This window comes from Parasteatoda tepidariorum, chromosome 8 (assembly GCF_043381705.1).
Source record: "Parasteatoda tepidariorum isolate YZ-2023 chromosome 8, CAS_Ptep_4.0, whole genome shotgun sequence".
Lineage (NCBI taxonomy): Eukaryota > Metazoa > Arthropoda > Arachnida > Araneae > Theridiidae > Parasteatoda > Parasteatoda tepidariorum.
The window spans coordinates 48,705,713-48,727,177 of record NC_092211.1 but is presented as its reverse complement, the minus strand read 5'-3'; the positions used below and the strand labels follow the sequence as shown (position 1 = coordinate 48,727,177).

Below are 21,465 nucleotides of genomic sequence, written 5' to 3'. Positions count from 1 at the left end.
TAAACAACTTAAAGAATAAAAATGCTGATGCCAGCCAATTTTTTGAAAGTTAACTTAATAATAACAAACCAAACGATGTTAAATAACAAACCAAACGATGTTAACAAAATGACGTAGAAAGCGCAACTAGATCAAATTATAATACCTGAGTGCTTGACGTAACAGATATAGAAATAGAATTTGATACCATAAAAATTTATATAGAAATAAAAATTGATACCATAAAAAATTTATTCGTTTTCGTGTTCTTTTCATGTATTTGGCATTTTAGTTTTTTTTCCTTCTTAAGCGTTGTAGCTATATAATTTCAAACATCCTCAAGAGCTATAACACATCTGCAGCAGAACTGGATATGAAGACAAAATTGCAGGACAGGAACACTTTAATTGTCCACTAATCTTCAGATTTCCTGCTATGTTTTAAAAAACTTTATTTGTGAAAACCTTCAGCGTGGCGGACAGCTGGCCGCCTTAGGCGGCTAGTATTAAATAAAGATATTTGGTTATTTAAAAAAATTATTGAATTCGGCAAAAAAAAAATTAGAAAAGTTTTGCGGTTAATGAAATATATACAAGTAATTCTTAAAAATTAATCTGGAAGAAAAAGGCATATGTAAATTTTGCATGTCGAACAAATTAAAGGAATTCAACAATCTTTCTCCTATTTTATAAAATGTGTAACGAATTATTTTTAAGCAGTTATTAAAACTTGTTCAGGCATATTTTTTATCAAATTTTTTTCTACTTTTTTCATTCGGAATACAGTTTTTAGAAAAACTGTCTTTTAAATATAAGATAAAAGAGAACAAATTGAATTATCATTTTAAATATTAGCAAGAAATGTGAAACTGTAAATAAAATTTTGCATATTTATTTTTGAACGAAAAAAGCCATAAAAGAAGCCATTTGTGGTGATTTAAATCATTATTTATTGTTCTTAATGACAATAACAGTTAATCACATCGATGCAATTACAATATGTGACAATGAATAAAATAAGTTTAGCTTAGCATTAATAATGAAATAGTGTAGAATATTGAGAATATTACAGAAGAAGTATGAAATAGAAAACAACATGGACGGTAAGAATTGTACAAAACATTTTTTTAACATATCTTTTGAGTTTTTTGTATATAACATTTTTTAAAAATTTATAAAAATGTACACAATTTCAATATTTAATACTTAATTCTTAACCTTTTTAAATTCGTTGGTTTTCGGATTTTACTTATCAAGAAATGCTAATTACGCGTATATATGTTTATTTGAAATGTGATCATTTTTATATTATTAAAGAAAACTATATAAAAATACTGAAAAATTATTTTTTTTACTTTGCTCTATTTTATTGGAAAAAGAAATATTGAATTGCAGAACCAGATTTTTGTTTACTCTTATTTTAACAAATTTCGACTAGTAAATGTTAAATCAACTCAATCAAGTTAAAATAAAAAATTAAAAATCACAACAAGATAAATAGATTTTTCGCTCACCATACTTAACAATTGCCTGCTATGTTTAGTCAGCTCATGCAAGTCTTTACTTTTTAAAGTAAATAAAATACTATTAAAGTAATTACATAATTTTTCTTTCTTTTCTTCATTCACTCATTTATTGCCTAAAAAGTCAGTTGAGGTGTTTCTCCCTTTCTTTTTTTCTTTTACATTTATTTACAATTTCTTTATTTATTTCTTTTATATATTATAGATATTTTCCTTAAAAATATAAGGTTTTTTACCTCTTACTCGGAGAAAAAATTCTGTTAAAATTATCATACTGTATGGTAATGACGTTTCTGGTAAAACAAAACATTATTCCGGATATATAAAATAATAATATACTACATTCATACCATTTACACCAGAAACTTTTTAGTTCATATGGTTAAGGTTTACAATATATTCTGATATAGTTGTTATTACCACACATTTAGTAAAAAATGTGAAACTGAAAAGTAAATACCGAAGATAAATTACTGAACTTTTTGGTGTGCCCATAGAAAATTAGAAAAAGAAAATAGAAAATTAGAATTACACTATCCTTGTAGTTTTTATCATATATTTTCTCAATGAGCGTAAAAATTTTAAAAACTGAATTTAATACCTCCTCACCATCAGCACTACTATAACTTCTACCAGTTGTTAAAAATTAATGGTTAATATTTTTACATTCGTGATAAATGTAAGAAATACTTAAGGCAAAAATAAATTAATATTTGTCAGAAATAAGTACTTTATCAATATCAAGCAAAAACATGTGTAAACATTAATCTAATTTTACTTTAATTAATGCCATAGAATATGTCATATGCTATACTCCACTTCTTTTAGAGTATTTCTAACAATACAACATCGAATAAATAACATGAATAACTTGTTTCAAAATTGGTTTTACATTAAATAACATGCACAAATTGGCTTTAAATAAGTTACAAATATAAATATATTTATCAAAACTGTACAAAATTTACATTGTGACTAATATATAGAAGANACTTTAACTATATATATATATATATAATTTATTTTACTAACTGGTCTTAAAATATTTTTGCGGTCATATTTCATCTTAGCTTAAAAATGTCATTTTTTAACAGTTTGTAGTTATTTCCAAAATATTTCAGTTGCAAGAAAGAAAAAAGTGTACTAGATAAAACTATACGCATCATTTTCATACAATAAATATGATATTCAAATGCAATTAATGAAAGTGCTTGAATATATAAGTGAGTTTTTTTAATTTTGTTAACAAGCCATGATATAAAAATTATATACATTTCTAACAACGAAAAATTGTGACTTAGAAGCTAAGAAAGCTAGAAAATAATTTAGGACGTACACGTGAAGCACAGAGTTAAACAGGCAAAATTAGAAGTTGTAATAAAATAAGAATAGAATGTATTGATACTGGGAGGACCAGAAGTGGTGAGACATAAAATTTGATTAGCTTTCTTTTCATAATGCACTTTATTCTTATTTATTCTTATTCACTTTATTCTTATTAAAGCTTTACGCATGATAAATAAATATGCATAAATTTGGGACTCAGCAACGCTCTAAAAAGATCTAATTTTTATCTGCGTTTCGCATTAATTAAAGTCAGGAGAAGAACAATTATTGAACAGTAAAAATGGCTGTTGAATGTGTAGAAACTTAAAATAAAATGGTATATGTGGATTACAATTGCCAAAACCAAAACGAAAACACATTTTCCAAAAAAATCGCTTTATTAAAGAAAAAAAAAGACTAAACGGGAAAAATAATATTTGTAAATGTTATTTCGATGCAAAATGACCTGAGGAATTCGAAGCCAATCACGTGATTCAATTCTTCTTTAATTTTGAATTTAAAATTACTATTTTAAGAAACATTTTGCTTAAGTTGAATGTATTTACACTCAAAACAAATCCATCTACATCTTAAATGATAATACCCATCTAATTCTTATTACTTATAAGTATTTTTTGTGCTTTTATTTTTATTATTATGGGTGCTCTTCCAGTTAACAACACACTTTTGACACTGAACACATTCATATATTCAATGATATTTTTTATAATATTACCACAAAGTATTTGCATACATATAAATTGTACTTTAGTGCTAACTACTATTAATAAAAAGTGTTTAATAATCATAGTTCCTTCCGAGAAAGTGTTCGTAATATTAATATTTAAATACACTTTGATTTGGATTGGCTTTAATATGGAGTTGAATTCAATCCATGACTAGACATTTAGTAGACAATCCCTCTTTATGTGAACACCTATATTTTATGCTTATTATTAGTTTCTTACAGAATAATAGCAGTAATGTTTATGCAATGCAATCAGAAACGAGTTATTTGAATCAAGATGATTTTCTTCATTTTCCTATTGAAAATATAACATTTTCAGTTATAGAAAAAAGAGTTGCCACTCATTTAATTATGAGTTTATGAATCTTTAGTATTTCAGGCACATCGTTTGAGAGAATCTTTAGTATTTCAGGCACCAGATGTTTGAGAGACGCTTCATTGTAAGGTCAGGTAAAAGTCATAAAAACGAGAAGGCACATTAGGTTCTGTGAATTTTTCGGTACCCTAAATTTAACACGAGAACCGATCTGTTAGTAGTCACTATCTGGAGTTGGAATGGATGCATTAGTTCTAAATGCTGTATAGCTCGCAAAGGGTTTCTGTTCCTCGGGAGCTATGTGAAATACAGATAAGAAAGCATGGATAACTGTTGATGCATAGACGATCCACAACGATGCATTATTGAGTCTGTCAGCTCTGCCTTGCTGACCAGCATCATTGATGTCGCATCGGCCTTTGAGGATGAGGACAGATCCAAGGCACATCTACAGAAAATAGAGAGAAAGTTGGAAGCACGCCCCCCAAAAATGTCATAAAATAATAACAAAAGATATCAAATACTAAGGTCGAACTAGAATGTGCATCATGCAATTTTGTGCAACATCAACCTAGTTTGTTAAGAGTACTTTGACGCTCGTTCTTCCATTTTAAAAAAACTATTTAATAATGAAATCATTTTAATATCGTTTAGTAAAACTATCAATTGAAATAAAAATATTTATACTTATCACACAATACATGCGTAATAAACCATAACATTGCTTGAACTTACCGCCACCTTTATATAGTGCTAAATTTAACCATATTATGATACTTCTTAAATTTGGTAACCTATGACGTTATGGCTCAACTTACAACGATAACATCTAATTCAGATTGCAGTAAACTTATACTATATTATTGTATTACGGTTTCATGTGGCATTAATGTTTCATGTGCCTTAATTCGATTTTCCGATTGAACTGATTTTTTGGAGACTGTTCTACTAATAGAATCGAAAAAAAAAATATTTAAAAAAAAAATTTAAGTTTATCAGCATGTATACATACAATACAAAACTTTAAAACAATGTTTAATATAAGTTACAGAAGTTAAATACAAACCTGCTTTTAAAAAATTACATCAATGTTTTTAATTAAACTCTAAAGCGCAAATATGCCTGATTTTGTGCAAGACTTTTGAAATATTTCTGAAAAGCTTCTAATGTGATTAAAAATCCTTCTGATACATACTAGAATTATTTAAAAAATAAGATTCTAGAATTGAAATATTTAAAACACAAGATTATAGAAATATTTTTAAAAATCAAAAGTCTCAGAAGTATTTTAAGGATAAGGTTTGTAAAAAGATAAGATTCCAAAAATATTTCAAAAGCTAAAACTCATAATTATTTCATTGTTAAAATTAAGTGATGCTATATGTGCTGTTTGTACTGAATTACTACATTGTATGTATATACTGCATTGTTAATCAGATAAATGTATGAACTTACTGTCAAAATTACTCTCAAATTCAATATTTAATTTGTAATTAATTGTTAATTAATTGTAAATTTAATTTCTACTTAATTAGTTATTAGCATCCCAATAATCATTAGAATTATATTTCTTAAACCAAATTCAAGCATTTAAATTTTCATTTGAGAAATTTTTTTAACGAAAAACTGAAACAGAAAAATATTAAAATATTAAAAGGCAGTGTTTATCTTTATAACTTTTGTTTTGTTCCAACTTCATTTACTAAATGAAGTTTTGATATAATTTTTTATCAGAAATAATATACTACATTTAAAACTTGCTCAAAGAAATATGTGACATAATTCTATTGCATTTCTATTATAATTAAGGAATTATTATTGTTTGACAAGTTCTGCGACCCAAGAGCTTATTTAATATTATACAATTGAAATATAAGTTAAAATTTACAGCCTGTTGAATACATTTTTAATTTGAATTTTATTTATTATTAAAGTGCTGCATTTTTCAAACAATTATTTTACTGAACATGAAAATCCGTTTAACTGACTCGATTATTTTTTTCGAATGGTAAAAATACTTTGAGATTAAAATTTAGAAGGCAAGTGTCAATTTATTAACCATGACGGATTATTGAGACAAATGTTTAATTTATTAAAACTGAAATGTTGCATTAATTTTTAAAGTATTAATGAAACATAATTTAATGTGGGAACTGTTAATTTCCTACATTATGCATCGTCTTTATAATTATGCAACATGAGAAAATTTTTGTAAATTAAAGAGGATATTTTTTAATAAAAATGCAATATCAATGAGCGTTTACATACAAAAACAATCCTACTCAGCATATTTTTACAAAGTTTCTAAATGGTGGTTTATAAATTTTAATTTCTAAATAGCTAACTAGTCAAAAATTATTCTTATTCTTATAACACAGCTAAATACTATACATCATTTTTTATTATTTTTTACGTTTATTGTTCAAATATTTCCTGAGTCAATACTTAGAACTAAATATAATTACGCTACATCATATTTGCTTAATAAAGCTCTTCATAGGATAGCTTAATGTAATATATTGACGTACAACGAATCACTGAACAAAGCAGATCACAGCTTTTCGTGACATGCGTCTTACAGTTACAAGAATTATCACAAATTTTATGTCATTAAGCAGAATAAAAACATTCACTGCCATTCCCTTGTTATATTCATTCCTATGGTTCGCATACGTGAATCCTATTTATTTATTTTTATTTTTTATACGTTACACAACTCTTTATTTTATTATTTTTTTTGTTGATAAAACAAACAGTTTTTACGTATTCATACATTATTTGTTACAATTCTTAAATTGTTTAAACACACTTTCAGTGTTATTCTTCTGTAAAACTGTATTTGATTTTAATCACGAATAACAAAGTCTTTTTACTACACAGAAAAAAAATATTTCTCATTAAATGAAAAAGAATGATTTTAATCTCGAAGGGGAAGTTTTTTTTAGAAAAAATACCAAGTCTCATTAAATTGGAAAAAAAATGCATTACTTTACTCTCATAGGAGAAAGATTTTTACTTAAAATTAGAAAAAAATTAGTACAAAAAAATAGTAATAATGAAAAAAATAAAGGCTATTATGAACGGGATAAGAAATGATATTCTCGTTACAAAAAAATATAATGGGCTAATGTATGAAAATTAAACAAGAAAAACACCTTTGCTCTGATATTATATTCAATATTAAGGATTGCAGTAATTTTTAACTTGCACGTTTTGAAGTGAAAAGTTTCAGCCATAAATAAATTTGTATATTTACTTTTAAAAGCATGCTGCAAATTCGAAAGCAATCGTAAGTTTACATATTTTTAGGTGAAGTCGTTTTAAATATTTCATAAATAAATTTTAACAATTTGTGCAAAGCTTCAGAGATTAATAATTAAAAATAATATTTATAAATCTATCTTGTAATCAGCTGTTCTAACTATTAAAATCTGGTATAGTTGATTAACTAAGTGTAAATAACAACAAGATTCATAAACCGGAACGAAATCTTCAAAACTTCCAGCGTATCCTTCCTATGTTTGTTTACGAGATCATGAATGACAAGCTTCCTAATCTAGAAAATTTTATTATTGATATTGTATTCAGATATACAAATAAATTTACTGTTCGTAAGATCTTAATGTATTTTAAAGATTCTAAAGAATCTTGAAAGTCGTGAATTGATTCAAATAACTGAATATTCTAACATAAATAAAATTTAAGGGAGTTGATGTTTTTAACATAATCTTAAATTTTTTTCTTGTTTTTTTATAATTTCAGTTAAGGTAAAATAGATTTACAATTGTAATGGTAAAAATCGCAAGTCACATTGTTAACGATTAAAGCACAATAACCAAGCATGATGACATGTTTTTTTAGCTTAGACTTAAAAAGAAATTGGGAGTATTAACCCGGAATTCTTATTACGTAATTTAACTGATAGTACCACACGTACTTAACTTTACACGGTTTACCAGCCATAAATCAGTTGTCCACAGGAACTATTTACCTTTGAGTCGCATTATTTATGAATAGCCATATAAAACTATATTTACCTGTAATATTATCGACAAACTAATTAGAGTCATCATAACATAGTAAAATTCATGTTCTTTTCCAGCTTGTAACAGATATTTTAGCTGGGACGCATTGGCAGTTAACAGTGCCACGTCCAAGAGACCTTGAGCAATAGTCTTTTTGGTAGCGTAAACATTGGCATCTAGAGGGCCAATGGTCAGTGGTTTCGAAGGAACGGCATCACCATTGCCAGTCTTAAAAAATATAGAAAAAATACAATTGTTAATTAAACAGTAGATAAAAATTAAGCAGATAAAAATTAAACTGAAAACACACTGAAAAAAGTCTTATGATTGATATTCGAAACAAATATTATTATTTTTCAATATAATGTTAGCTGGGACGCATTGGCAGTTAACAGTGCCACGTCCAAGAGACCTTGAGCAATAGACTTTTTGGTAGCGTAAACATTGGCATCTAGAGGACCAATGGTCAGTGGTTTCGATGGAACGGCATCACAATTGCCAGTCTTAAAAAATATAGAAAAAATACAATTGTTAATTAAGCAGTAGATAAAAATTAAGCAGATAAAAATTAAACTGAAAACACACTGAGAAAGTCTTATAATTGATATTCGAAACAAATATTATTATTGTTCAATATATTGTTACGCACATTGCAAGACATATAATTTATGATGTTTTTAATGGGAATCAGAAGTTACAAAAGTTTTTAAAAAAATAAGCAGTGTTAAATCTAAATAATTTGATGGTATATGCATTCTATATAAATTGATATTACATAATTTACGTATGTGACGTCGTTCAGTTTGCATACCTTGATTGTAGGTAGTTATGTAATTTAGCAGTATGCATACTTCAGAAGAAAAGTAGTATAATTTGAAAAACATTAATTTAAAAATGTACACCCTTTTGAAAATAAAAGAATTGTTCTCTGGCTTTCTGATATAAAAACGTTTTTATGATAAACGTCCTTTAAAATTTTTTTAAATATATTTGATCAATATTCGAGTTAATGCAGAAAAACGTCGCATCTTTTGTGAGACATTCAAACAATACTTTACTTACACAGAGAAAGAAATTTAGACAAAACTACCAGAATATTTTAAAATTTAACGTCTTTCTGGCTCTATGGGAACATCAAAGCTCTCAATAATTTTTACCGCAGATCTTTGATAAAGATTTTGGTAAAATTAACAATAAAATATGGTTTTATAATGTGTGATAAAGTTTGATAAAAGGGTAAGCATTTCATAATTTTGCATTAATAAAACACAGCTAGCGTGGCGAAGAAAAACATTTATTCGGTTAAATTTTTATTTCAATTGTGAATTTTTTTACTAAATATGCGGTAATAAGAACTACTTTTTTAAAAAAACAGAATTTCTAGTAACCCGTTATCATAGAAACGGAAAGATTACCAATTGAAGGGTTTAAATATTGTTTCATTTGGTTTTATTAACCCAAGCAATTTTCAAAAAAAATGTCATTACCATACAGTATGATAATTTTCCGTGTTAATATAGTTAGAGTTTCAATTTAAACTTTTAAATAAATTTTATAAAATTTTGAATTATGTAAAAAAAAAAGGAAAACTATATTTTCTTGGCTTTTACAGTGATCATCCTAAGAATATTTGGGTGTTTAATATTGTTGATTAATTATCCTGTAAATAAATAAAGTTCTTGTGAAAATTCTTAACGTTATCTGGCTTTCAAATTTTGTTCGTTGACCTTGTTTTTCTTAATAAATAAATTTAAATTTTTCTTTTAATACAATGAATAACACACATGCTTTATATTTATGTCACACATGATTCCCTTTGTAAAAAGGAATTAAATAAATTTTTTTCCGTCAACCATCGTGTATCAATTTTTAACTGAATAAGTATCCAAAAAATATAGCAGAACTTCGGTAACATTAGCTTTTGAAAAGTTTCAACTCAAATACTCTAAACATGAAATTTAATATTTTATACATCAATTTATCCAATGTAGTTCAAAAAATGATTATTATAATTTTCTAATTTAATTCTTGTCATTTTAATTATAAGCCAAACTTAAAACAGAAAGTTTAAACATAGGTACCGTTTCATCTTAGGTTCTTGTTATTAAACTTCTCAAAAGAAGAAGATAATGATGTGCAATTTAGTATTAACGCGTAAGCTTAAAATATTTCATAACTAAAACACGCTTGTACCATATTTAATGTGCACGTGCGTGTTTTACGAATATTTACTTTCACTCCAGAAATTTTGCATACGCACACTGTAAAAAGTGACTGTAAATTCTACAGAAAAAAGATTTTTTAAAGAAATTTTTTTTAAAGTTAAATAGATATTTTCGTCAAATATGATATGATATGATAAGATAAATAGATATTTTCGTGTTTAATCGTCTTCTGCACGCTGCAAAAAATTTCCGCGTATTTTTACAGATTTTAACCGTATATTCAAGCTGTTTTTAACTAAAGTTTTGTTTTTTTTTCTCCCAAATTATAAACGGATTAAACTGTCATAAACTTTCAATTCAAATTCTAGTTTTTGCCATACAGTTTTGTTCACCAAAAATAAGCAAAAACGTAATATAAGGCAGGAAAATGAATTTTTTCAAATCATTTTAATATAAGTTTCTATACATATTCTTACTTTTCAAAAATTACTTTCTAGTTTTAAACTTTTATTAAAAAAAATTGCGATAGTTTGACACAGTTCAATAAAATGTTTTTAATTCATATAACAGAGTTTTTTTGTTAAAATAACAGTACATATGTGCTTAGAAACAGACGTCTGTTTTTAAGTAACGGTACTTTTCTGTGAAAGAAAGAAACGGTTTTATACTAGGATACCAGATATAAAAATTTTTTATAAAAGTGAAAAACTTTCACGTGAAAAATACGTTTTTCATTATTATATCTGGGAAATTTTTAACTTGAACAAAATTGTCTAATTTACAATATATTAAATGCGATCCAATAAACCCATTCGAACAGACTTAAGGCAAATTATTTATATTTTTTTTTATTTTAACGAAAAAGGATTAAATATTTATCACTTACAATATTTTCTACTTCTTTTCCTGAAGCAATAGTAGTAATATTATTACGACTTCGAACAGAGAAAAATTTAGGTAGTTCTCTTTCCATGAAATTAATAATATGCCTGCTTTTCATGCTCTTATACGAAACACGTTTTTCGCCATTATGACATAAAATCAAATGAAAGTTAAATATCAAATGAGTGATACCGTACTAGGCGTTGACCTAGACACGCTGCTTTTCAGAAAACTAACTTGCGTGATGTGAAAAATTAAAAAGGTCATTTTATAACTGGTCTGCGGTAAAAAAAAAATCATTGTTAGATAAAGAATAATTGGATAAAAGAATAAATCACTTTTACAAAAACAATTCAACAAAAACAATGCAATTTTAGAACTCAAATTAAATAATTTTAAAATTGTATACAATTTTATACAATACTAATTTTATTATTATCTGAAGCATTAATGCGTATGTGGTCGTGAAACGATGATTTTTTTTATCTCGTGCGGTAAACGGAAAGCCGAAAGAAACTGAGCTTAGGCAAAATTTCGAAGTTAAAGTCAAACTGTTTGTAAAAATTGATGAAACTATATTTTTAGTTTAATTAAGCTTATTGATTTAACCATATTTGAAGCAATATTTTAGTTTTAATAAAAAATAATAATTTACGCAGATGACAAAATCAGTGCAGAAGCCACGAAAATGGGTGAATGTTAAATAACGTTGCTCATCGATTTGACCTAAATTTGTGCTTTAATCTTGGTATATTACCCTCATTTTTATATACTTAGTTACTTTGCTCGTTCTATTTACTTTATCTTCGACTTTTTAACTCTTAAGGATTCGTAATAAAAAATATTTAAAATTGCCGTGACTCCAAACGCTGAATTGTGTAAGGAGGGATTCTATGAATTACTGTTTCCTATTATTTTCATTAAAGAGTAGCATTAAAATGTATGTAATCGTATTGCGCAAAAATTGAATAAAATCAGGGATAGTAAGTTACTTCTACAATAGTAAAAAAAACAAAAATCCTTTGAAAACAATGCCTTGAAGGAAATAGGTTTTCAACCCAAGTAAAAGAAGTTTTAAAAAAAAAATTTTAAAAAGAATTATCAAATATGTAAACAGTTTATAGCTGTTATTAAGCTTAAATAATACTATTGCTTTTCATGATGTTTAAGGGATCACTCTGTGAATTATAAAAAGTATTCATTAGAAAAAAACCAATGAATTTCTTAAGAAATTTAGGTAGTTGTAGTTTATCAATGTTTTAGTTAAATCAGTTTACTAAAATCTATTTTTATAATTAAAGAAATGTTTAAATAAGATAAACAAATCTTACTAATATTGCTAAATTATCAAATCACATACTAAACATATTACCCTACTATAAAACAGATATTGAATTCAACAATAAACAAATAGCATACTTTCTTTTATAATAAAATACTGTTAAGAATAAATACCCAAATCGATACTTTCAAAATTATATAATATGATGTATATTTTTAAAAAAAATTCTGATCAAAAGGCAATATATATATAACNATATATATATATATGGAAAAGAAAACGTGAAAAAATTATATTTTTCCTGAATTATAAATTTAATTGGTTAAATGTAGGCTTACACTTAACACTAATTGCTAAATAATCGTACTTATCTCTTTTAGTTAATTATAACTTTGAATTAAATGCATATAAATAAATTATTTTACAGGATGTATATCTTGAATATTTTTTGAACCTAATATTAAAGAAATGCTTCTATTCATACAAAAATAGGCTAATATACAACAGTGTTCAATGAGGTAACAAATCAAATTCGGATTATGAAGCGATTACAGAAAAAATGTGATAGGACTCCCTATAGTTCATTTAAAATAAACAGGAAAGCAAAATTGAAAGAAAACATCGTAACTTAACATCAAAAAATTATCGATATTTAGTAAATGTTGATACGTTTTCAATATGACTAGCAAAAAATGTATTTAATGAGTGCTAAGATAAAAATTAGTAAGAAAAAATGAAAAAAAAAATTTAAGTTTCAATTTCGGGAAAAACAAAAATAGCATTTTTTAGTTTCCAATGCAAAAGCATGACATTTGCCTTATATAATGGATCTATCTTAAACAGTATTGTATTTCTAGAAAAGTGAACAAAACATGAGCCGTTTGCTCAAATTTTCGGTGAATTTTGCCTTGTTGTCGGGTCATTCCTCTCGAAGACAATACGTGATTACTGTACTAACTGCATTGCTTTCTCATTTTTCTTCCTTTCATGGCGATTTTTAACAACTTCCAGGTATAAACGGTCGAGTGGTCAGATTACGTCGTCCATCGTTGTATTTATCATTTATACGAAACACTTCTCACGCGTAACGCTTGTGACATTTCCTAGAAAATTCTGAATGAGTGTCCACCATAAAAAATAAATAGCCCTTACAAAATAAAGAAGAAAGTTTCGAAAAAACATGAGTAAATTTCTCTCTTTTTTTATTATTATTATATTACAGTTACTGAAATTGAGCTTTAAGAGAGTTTCACTTTAAAATTAAACGTTAAAAACCCAAAAAAAAAAAATATATATATATATACATATATATCAATTCCATTCTTATACACGTTTTTACTTTCTTATGAAACTCTTCTTCTATTGAAACTCTTATGAAGTTCGAAAAAAAAATTGCAATGGGACATTTCTCATGCAATCTAACAATTCTCTTTCTTTCACGTCATAATGACACGCATTCAATAAAATAGTACCATTGCCATTTGATGAAGGACAAAGATTCTTATTCATAGAAATGCTTTGAGATATATCTATTCTTCTAAACTAGGTCAGTTCTAAGATACTTTCTACTTATCCAGCACTCATTTATATCACAATAGCAAATAGTATGCTATTTCACCAACTTTCCACGCAATTTGGTCTTATTGAAGTCAAAACTAACAGAAGGACGAGATTCAGATCTATCAAAATACCATAGAAACTTGGGAACAACATTGGAAACAATTTTTAATAATATCTCAAATTCTTAAACCGACATTCGATCAATATCATTTGCTTACAAATTGATTTATGTAATAGCGAAGTCTTGAAAGATTCAGATATACATGTTTGAAGAAAGTCTTTTGTAACTAGCCCCAAAAATTGTTATTTGATGCTTGTTTTGTCAAATAGCTATCGAAGTAAATGACAACAAAAGCATTTTTATTGGTAGTCCGATTTACGGAGAATATCTTATAAAAACATAACAATATAGGTAACAAAGTTATCGTACTAAAACTAAGACTGATAACATCCGATCATTATTTTGGTTTCACTGGGTATCAATTCCAGTTTAATAATTCAGCATGGAACAATTTTATTTAACAATGCAATTTTTACGTGGAAATTTAGATGAGTTATCATTTTTAGACGTGTGCACCAAAAAAACCTGTATATATATAAGGGCATTTTTTAGTTTATCATAAATATAATTTTAACTTTTTCATTAACTCTTCACAATGCATTATTTTTTTAAGTAAAACAAAAGCATCAATGCTAACTTATACTTTTTTTCCCTCTCAATATGAATACTCATGATTGCAAGAACCATCATGTCGCTCATTTGGTGAAACAATGACGTAACTGCAAAATGGAGTTACGTCATTGTTTCACCAAATGAGCGATATATAGAACACTCTATTCCCGTTAAAAATTGAAAGAGATGTTAAAAAATAATAAAAAATAAAATAAATAAATAAATGAAAAATTAATCCGAATTTATCCTTTTTTTTGCCATTGATAGCTGTTTTTCAAAGGAAAAATAATATTTTTCATATCGCTCATTTGGTGAAGCAATGACGTAACTTGATTTTTCAATTACGTCATTGTTTCACCAAATGAGCGATATTCACTGTTTAGTTTATTAACTGTTTTGTAGGTTCAATATTTTATTTTTTTAACATTTTTATATTATGTTTATATTGTTTTAATATACTTTTTCACTATTTAAAATAATTTTAAACAAAATGAAATTAAATGACGGATTAAAAGGGAGCTGCTGAATCAACATCTTGAAGTATTGTCATGCCGACTTTTTCATGGCGGAACTTTTATGGTCAAACTTCAACGAAAATTACTCATTGCAACAGGCACGAAAAAAGCCACACTTCTTTCAACTAGAGCCCCTGAATTAGACAGGAGATGATAGTATAGGAGCCTTACTTTCAACGAATGTTGAATGAAGGTCAACATTTTCAATTACACTTTTGAAAAAAGCTAAAACCTAAAGAAAAAAAGTTGTTTTCTTTAGGTTTTAGTTTTTTCTTTTCATTCGGCTTGCTTGAGAAGTTGATGTCTGACCTGTGAATAGTGAGTTTTTATTTTTCTGATGATTTTGTTTGAGTTTCTTTTCTTAATTTGTTATTTATATTGTATGTTTTTTTTCCTGGACTTCTATGCAAAACCATCGGGCTACTGAGGGAGTTAATTTAAGCATTTGCTTCTCCCTCAATTAGAAATAGTTTTGTTTTTATGGCTACCGGGACCGGTACCCCCTGAAGACGTCGGCTTCGGTGGTCATATTTTCATTTTTATTTCTTCATTTTCTTTTTCTTTATTGCTACTTTTTTCTGAAATTTCTGCTGCTTTTTAGCGCATTTTTTTCAAAGAAGTTTTTTCTATTTAGAATTGAAAATATTTGTGTTTTCCTTTAGTCTAGTCACTGAGAATGTTAGTTTTTAAGGCATTTCCTACATTCATAACGACTAACTGTTTTATATAAAATTTGCAATAACGTAAAATGCATTTTTTTTTAATTAATGTCTACCAGTTCTTCAATAAATTGGGGCTTTTAGGCCTTACTAAAAATAAAAGTAAATTAAGGATGTTTATAAATAAATATGATGAATAACTGCGTAACAAATCCTACATATCTTACACCCCCACAGTTATTCAATATTCATTGCCTCGCCTTAAAAGTTTGAAAGGTAGCCAAGAGACACAGGAAGTATTTTCGGTTTCTTTTGAGTTAATGAACCAACTTTCATAAATTAACTAACTATAAAGGTTGCGACTTAATTTTCAAGATAACACCAATGGGGAAGTGCTTATTTCAAGGTTAATTTTTTATCCCAGTTTTGTTCTTATTCATTTCATTATACATAACGTTCATAAAAGTAATATGAGCAAGAATTTTAGCAATATTGTTTTCCGAGTTATTTTAGATTATTCTAATAGAAATTATCTAAATATTTTTTTACCATCGACAATTGCTATGCATTTATTATCAATCTTAAAATTTTTTTATAACATCAACTACAAAATTAAAGTGTAAGCCATATTAATGAAAATTATTAAATTTTGTGTTTTGACTGAGAACTTTTCTGAGAAGTGATTTTGTTGTTTTTTTTAGATTTTTTCTGCACCTTTTGAAGAAAAAAAACAATGAGAACCCTGTGAGATTGTTTTGTAAGATTAAGATTTTTAAACGAAGTTAGTATAAAGAATATTAAATTTATGTTATATTATGGTCAAACAACCGTTCGCATGATTAGAGCGTAGCACAGAATGGACTCGAAAACGATTCCTCGAAAGGATGCATAGATGTGCAATGATTTTTTGGTAGTGAAAGTACTGTATTTTACGTTTCCGTGTGATACAAATGATTAGTCAAATTTAGTTTTATATAATTTTCATGTTTTATTTAAATACCAAAGCGCACTTACATGTCAGGTCTATTTGTATTCCTGAGGCGTTGAGGGTCTCATTCAAAGCTAAAACTCGTCACCGAGTTTTAACTTTCGCACTGTGGCAAAAAGTTTAATCGGTTCTATTATTCAGAAAAGAGGTTGAACTGGATGACAATTTTGAGTGTCTTAAAAACCCTAGTGCTCATGATTTACACCAAAACTTTTTAACCAAATGTCCATTATAAATTCATAAAATTTTAAAAGATAGTTTGATTTCAAAACAATGAGTTAAACTCATTTGTTTTTTTGTTTTGTTTGAGAATTTAATCATCACTGCAATTTTATTATTATATTTTCTGATTTCGCACATTTTATTTGATTTTTTGATCGAAATTTTATTTAGATTGATTCTAATATGCCTGCCTTGTTAATTTAAAAAATATAGAAAACAAACTTGCTGTTTTTAATATTCTGCATTCAATGAAATGAATTAGCATAAAATAATGAAGATGAAAGTAAATTCCACTTGTATGAAATTTATCAAAATTCAACTAGAAAAATGATAGCTTTTGATCACAATTAAAATTTTTAGAAAATTGTTATTGTTTTGTTAAAATAATGAATTTAAAATGAGATAAATAAAATAAGTATCAACAATTTAAATCAAATCATTTAAAAATATGATTTAAATTGCAATTTTAGAGACAATCATTTTTTAAAAATATATATACGCATTTATTTGAAGTTATATTTATTTGGAAAGCTAAAACGCTCCTCTACCTGCTCGCTCCGCTCTCTGACCCACGCAATTTTACTCATTTATTCACTTGTCCTCATTCATTATAGTTCATTTCGTCTGAAACGTAAATATTTCCCACAAAACACTAAACATTTTAGTTTCATTTCAAAATATACAATTGTTGCAGTTTTATGCAGAAAAATTTTGCTAAATCGTAACGAAATAATCGATGATTACTTAGATTTTAAAAATAATAATCTGTATTTGGCCAAAAAATTTACCTAAGGAATACTGATTTCGAGACTGAATAAAATGAAGTAGATGTGAAACAATTTTATTCTTTGACTGGAATTATAACAATTAAAAAAAAAACAGTTTTTGTCCCTATTTACTAAGTTATTTATTATTAAAAATTTCATTGTCAATGTTTAAATTTGTGTCTGACGACATGATTTTTCTCTTTCTATCTCATTCTCTTGCTACTTTTGATTGATATCTACGCGAGAACTCTTTACTACTCTTTCAGAAAACATATTGACTAAAATTCAATATTTAAAAAATAAGTTTGGAAACTACTACATAAAATTACAGTCGTGTCAGACTAAAAATCTAATTTTATGCATAATGCCTATTAAAACAAATAGCTTAAAGAGCCAAACTTCAATCATTAAAACTCTGCTTTATTTTTGCGATTTTTAATTTTGTTTACAACATAAAATAGTTTTAATAATTTATCCATTGATATTATTTAATAATATTTAAATAATAGTTTGATACTGGGAAAGGGGAATATGGCAAAATTGTAATTCACCATTTTCTCTCCTACTTCTATGGAAAATAGATAATTCGGTTGACATTTTTTCTTCCATCTAATTGTTCAGATGTTTCAGATTTATCGCCCAATTCATAGCAACGAAAATTTACTATAACTAACATTAGAGAAGACCTAGCATACTAAAACTAACAAATCTCAGAAGAAATAATGTTTCAGAAGAAAAAACAAATCAAAAAACGTTAAGTGTATCAACCAGTTGACTTTTTAAATCAAAAGTTACTGTCAACGCTTTCAATTCTTTAATTTTCAAAAAAAAAAAAGAAAAAGTTTTGATAAAATTCTAAATCCAAAGGGAACTGTGTGAAAAAGTGCAATTACAAAAGAACAACAATATGCATTTTAATAATTTTATATTTATCAAAAAAATTAAAAAGAAACAATCAAATGTAGCAGTATATACCTTTATAAATTTTTTTATATATTATTAATTATAATGTTATATAGGATAAGAATAAATCAGAACGTGAAGAAAGATCGCGTGAAAATGTAAATAGAAGCTTATTTAAGAATAGTAGACTGCTAACTGTTTCGACTAACTGTTCGTAAAGTCGTTCCATGAATTGAACCCAAAATATGAGGATTTTTTGAGGCCCTCGACGCCTGAGGAATGCAAGCGGACCTATTTGGCACCGTTCTTTTCCACCAGCATGCGATAATAAAAGCAAACAAAAAATAATTTGGTGCCATGTATCTTGAGGTTTAAAAAGTTTCAAAGAATCAAAAAAGATGAAATGCAGTATATACATGGTAAAAATATTAAAACATCACACATCAATATTTTTATATTTACCGTGTTTCTTTAATCCTTTAAAAAAAAAGAAAGAAAACTTGAAACTAATAAAGAGTATACCATATTGTATATTGTTTAATCAGTTCTAGCATATATACTTAGAAGTAGTTAAACAATATAGGATACATCCTTTTAAAAAACGCATTAATTATGGATGACTTCTTTGAGAATTTAACAATTCTTTAAAAAAAATGCCTTAGCTATGTCATTGCTTCAGTTTTTTAAAAATTATTTCCGTTATTATTTAAATATAGCTGGAGAACTTTAAATGTATATCTATGCCTAGTTTTCAGATTTAACTATATTCTCTTCTTTGCTTTAAAAAACTAAAAATTACTCTGCTCGCAATATTAAAACAAAATGAAAGTTTGTCCAAAATAAGAACGAAAAAAAAAATGAAATTTTAAGCCATTTTTTTCTTATTAAAATACATTGTCAATAATAGTAGAGAAAATTATAACAATTGACACTTACTATGGCATTGGCGTTACTCGGGGTGATGGCTGCCATAAGAGTAATGAAAGTTTCACTTTTTCTCTTCCAGTTGGCAGCAGTGAAAATATCAGACAAGATCTAATGCGCGCGCATCAGATTCTACGTTACCGTGACGACGAAATGCGTGAAATGAAATACAAATCGTTCCCCTTCACACGAACCCACTCGCTCTGTTTGGCGCAGAATTAAAAGGTGAAACGCAACACGATTTTAAATGTTTAAACACAAAAAAAGAAATTTTTTTTCTACTTCAGTCGTAAGAAAGACAAAATTCGCTCTTTGCAACTGGTTTAGTTTTCATTTTGTCATCTTTCACGGATTTTTTTTTTCTTGTATTCATGAAGGATTTATTTCATAAATTACTTTTTGATGATGACTGTGCCTGAGTCAATTATTGTTTTAAACGTTCTTTTTATTTGTGAAGCAAAGCGTGACGACTTGTTGCTTAGACTATTCACTTATTCAATTCTTTCAATACTTAAAAAAAACTGTCAAATGAGCATTTATAGTGAGATTCTGAGTTTATTGACTATTTTTAGTCATCGCTTGACGGTGCTGTCATTTCTTTCTTTCTTTCGTTTTTTCTTCCTTTCTTTATTGAATTCAATATACTTTCAAAAAAGTATTTGATTTTTTCTTTCGTATGTTGGAATGAAGTTAACTTTTACAAGTAGATGGAAAATTATAAGGGCAGGTTATTTAAAAATTTTAATGTTTGAGAAAAATCTTTAGGTAATTATATTGTTTTTATTATAAACAACAATTTTCTGGCAGTTTTTGCAGTCAAACCATTAATTATGTAATACAAGAAAAAATATCGAGCTATCTTCATAAATAAATAATAAAAGAAATTGAATAACTTTAAAAGCCCTAATTTTGCAACTAATTCTACTTTCGCCATGATATAGTATAATAATGTAGTATTAAAAATAATAATAAATAAAATTGACTAAACTATGATTTTTAAGGAAATATGAGTAAATAACAAAAAAAATGCAAAGAATTCACACTTAACGCATGACTTTAAAAGGAATTATTCAAATTTAATTTCAAAAATATAGTTTCCCCTTTTCAGTCCACAAGTTCACTATAGTTTTACCCTTTCAGTCCATAGTTTCACCTAGCAGTTCACAAGATTTTTTTAAAGATTATTGCAAATTTTGACACAAATCTGTTCTAATAACATAAACTACTAATTGTCCATGACATTTGTCCTGAGAAATATTTTATTCAGAAAAAATGAGTAGGCGAATTTCTCTTCTTCATTAATATTTTCCTGGGAACTTCTTAAAAGTGGACTTCCAGGTAAATCGGAAATGTTAAAGTAGTGCTAGAACAAGAACACTGTCCGATGATTAAAAATACTATTAAAAAGATAAAACATGCTTTTTAAAAAAAATATAATATAAAAATCTAGTAAATTTTTGTTTCTTTGAAAGTCGATGAATCCATTTGGAAGGCGTGTTCTTGTTAGACTTCAAGTGGTGTCAGAGGAATAACTATTATAGCTCATCGCTCGTTGTAGGAAGCCGTTACTAAAGCGAAACAATTGACAAAAGTCAAAGAATGCAACAGTTGATATTTTTCTGAGTATTTCCTCGGAAAAATAATGTGGAATTTCATAGCTGAACAACTGAACAAACTATTCAGTCCATAGAGACTTTTTTCTCTTGATTTGACAGAACTTTTTACGAGGATATATAAACGTTCTTTCATTATTAAAATTTATTTATTTTTATCTAAAAGAAGAATCTTTCAACATCTAGATTATTATTTATTTAAAATATTATTTTGAGCTGCAATAAGAAGTATATTGCTACGATAATAAGACATGTTACTGCAATTGAATTACTCCTGCGATGTGCTAAATCATTACTGATGGAAATACATTGCTGAACTTTTGCAATACAATACTTATTTGTTGCAAGAAGTTGAAAAATTACTTGCAAATAGTATACTTGGGATATAATTAATGA

At 26.8% G+C, this 21,465-nt stretch overlaps 1 protein-coding gene across 5 annotated transcripts in view; it reads right to left on the bottom strand.

Annotated features, from left to right (window-relative positions):
* The window catches only part of LOC107448158 (ninjurin-2), a 42,308-nt gene that overhangs the window by 1,485 nt on the left and 19,358 nt on the right, over positions 1–21,465 (bottom strand). For 2 of the 5 annotated variants that reach the window (XM_071183857.1, XM_071183855.1), the window contains 2 exons: positions 7,929–8,144; positions 2,531–4,339 (listed from right to left, as the gene is read on the bottom strand). In XM_071183857.1, coding sequence (XP_071039958.1) covers positions 4,106–4,339; positions 7,929–8,144 — 450 coding nt within the window. In that variant the 3' untranslated portion in view covers positions 2,531–4,105. Of the gene's footprint in view, positions 1–2,530; positions 4,340–7,928; positions 8,145–10,967; positions 11,119–19,468; positions 19,635–21,465 lie in introns of those variants that run through there. The other 3 variants (XM_016063269.3, XM_071183858.1, XM_071183856.1) reach the window with 3 other exon arrangements.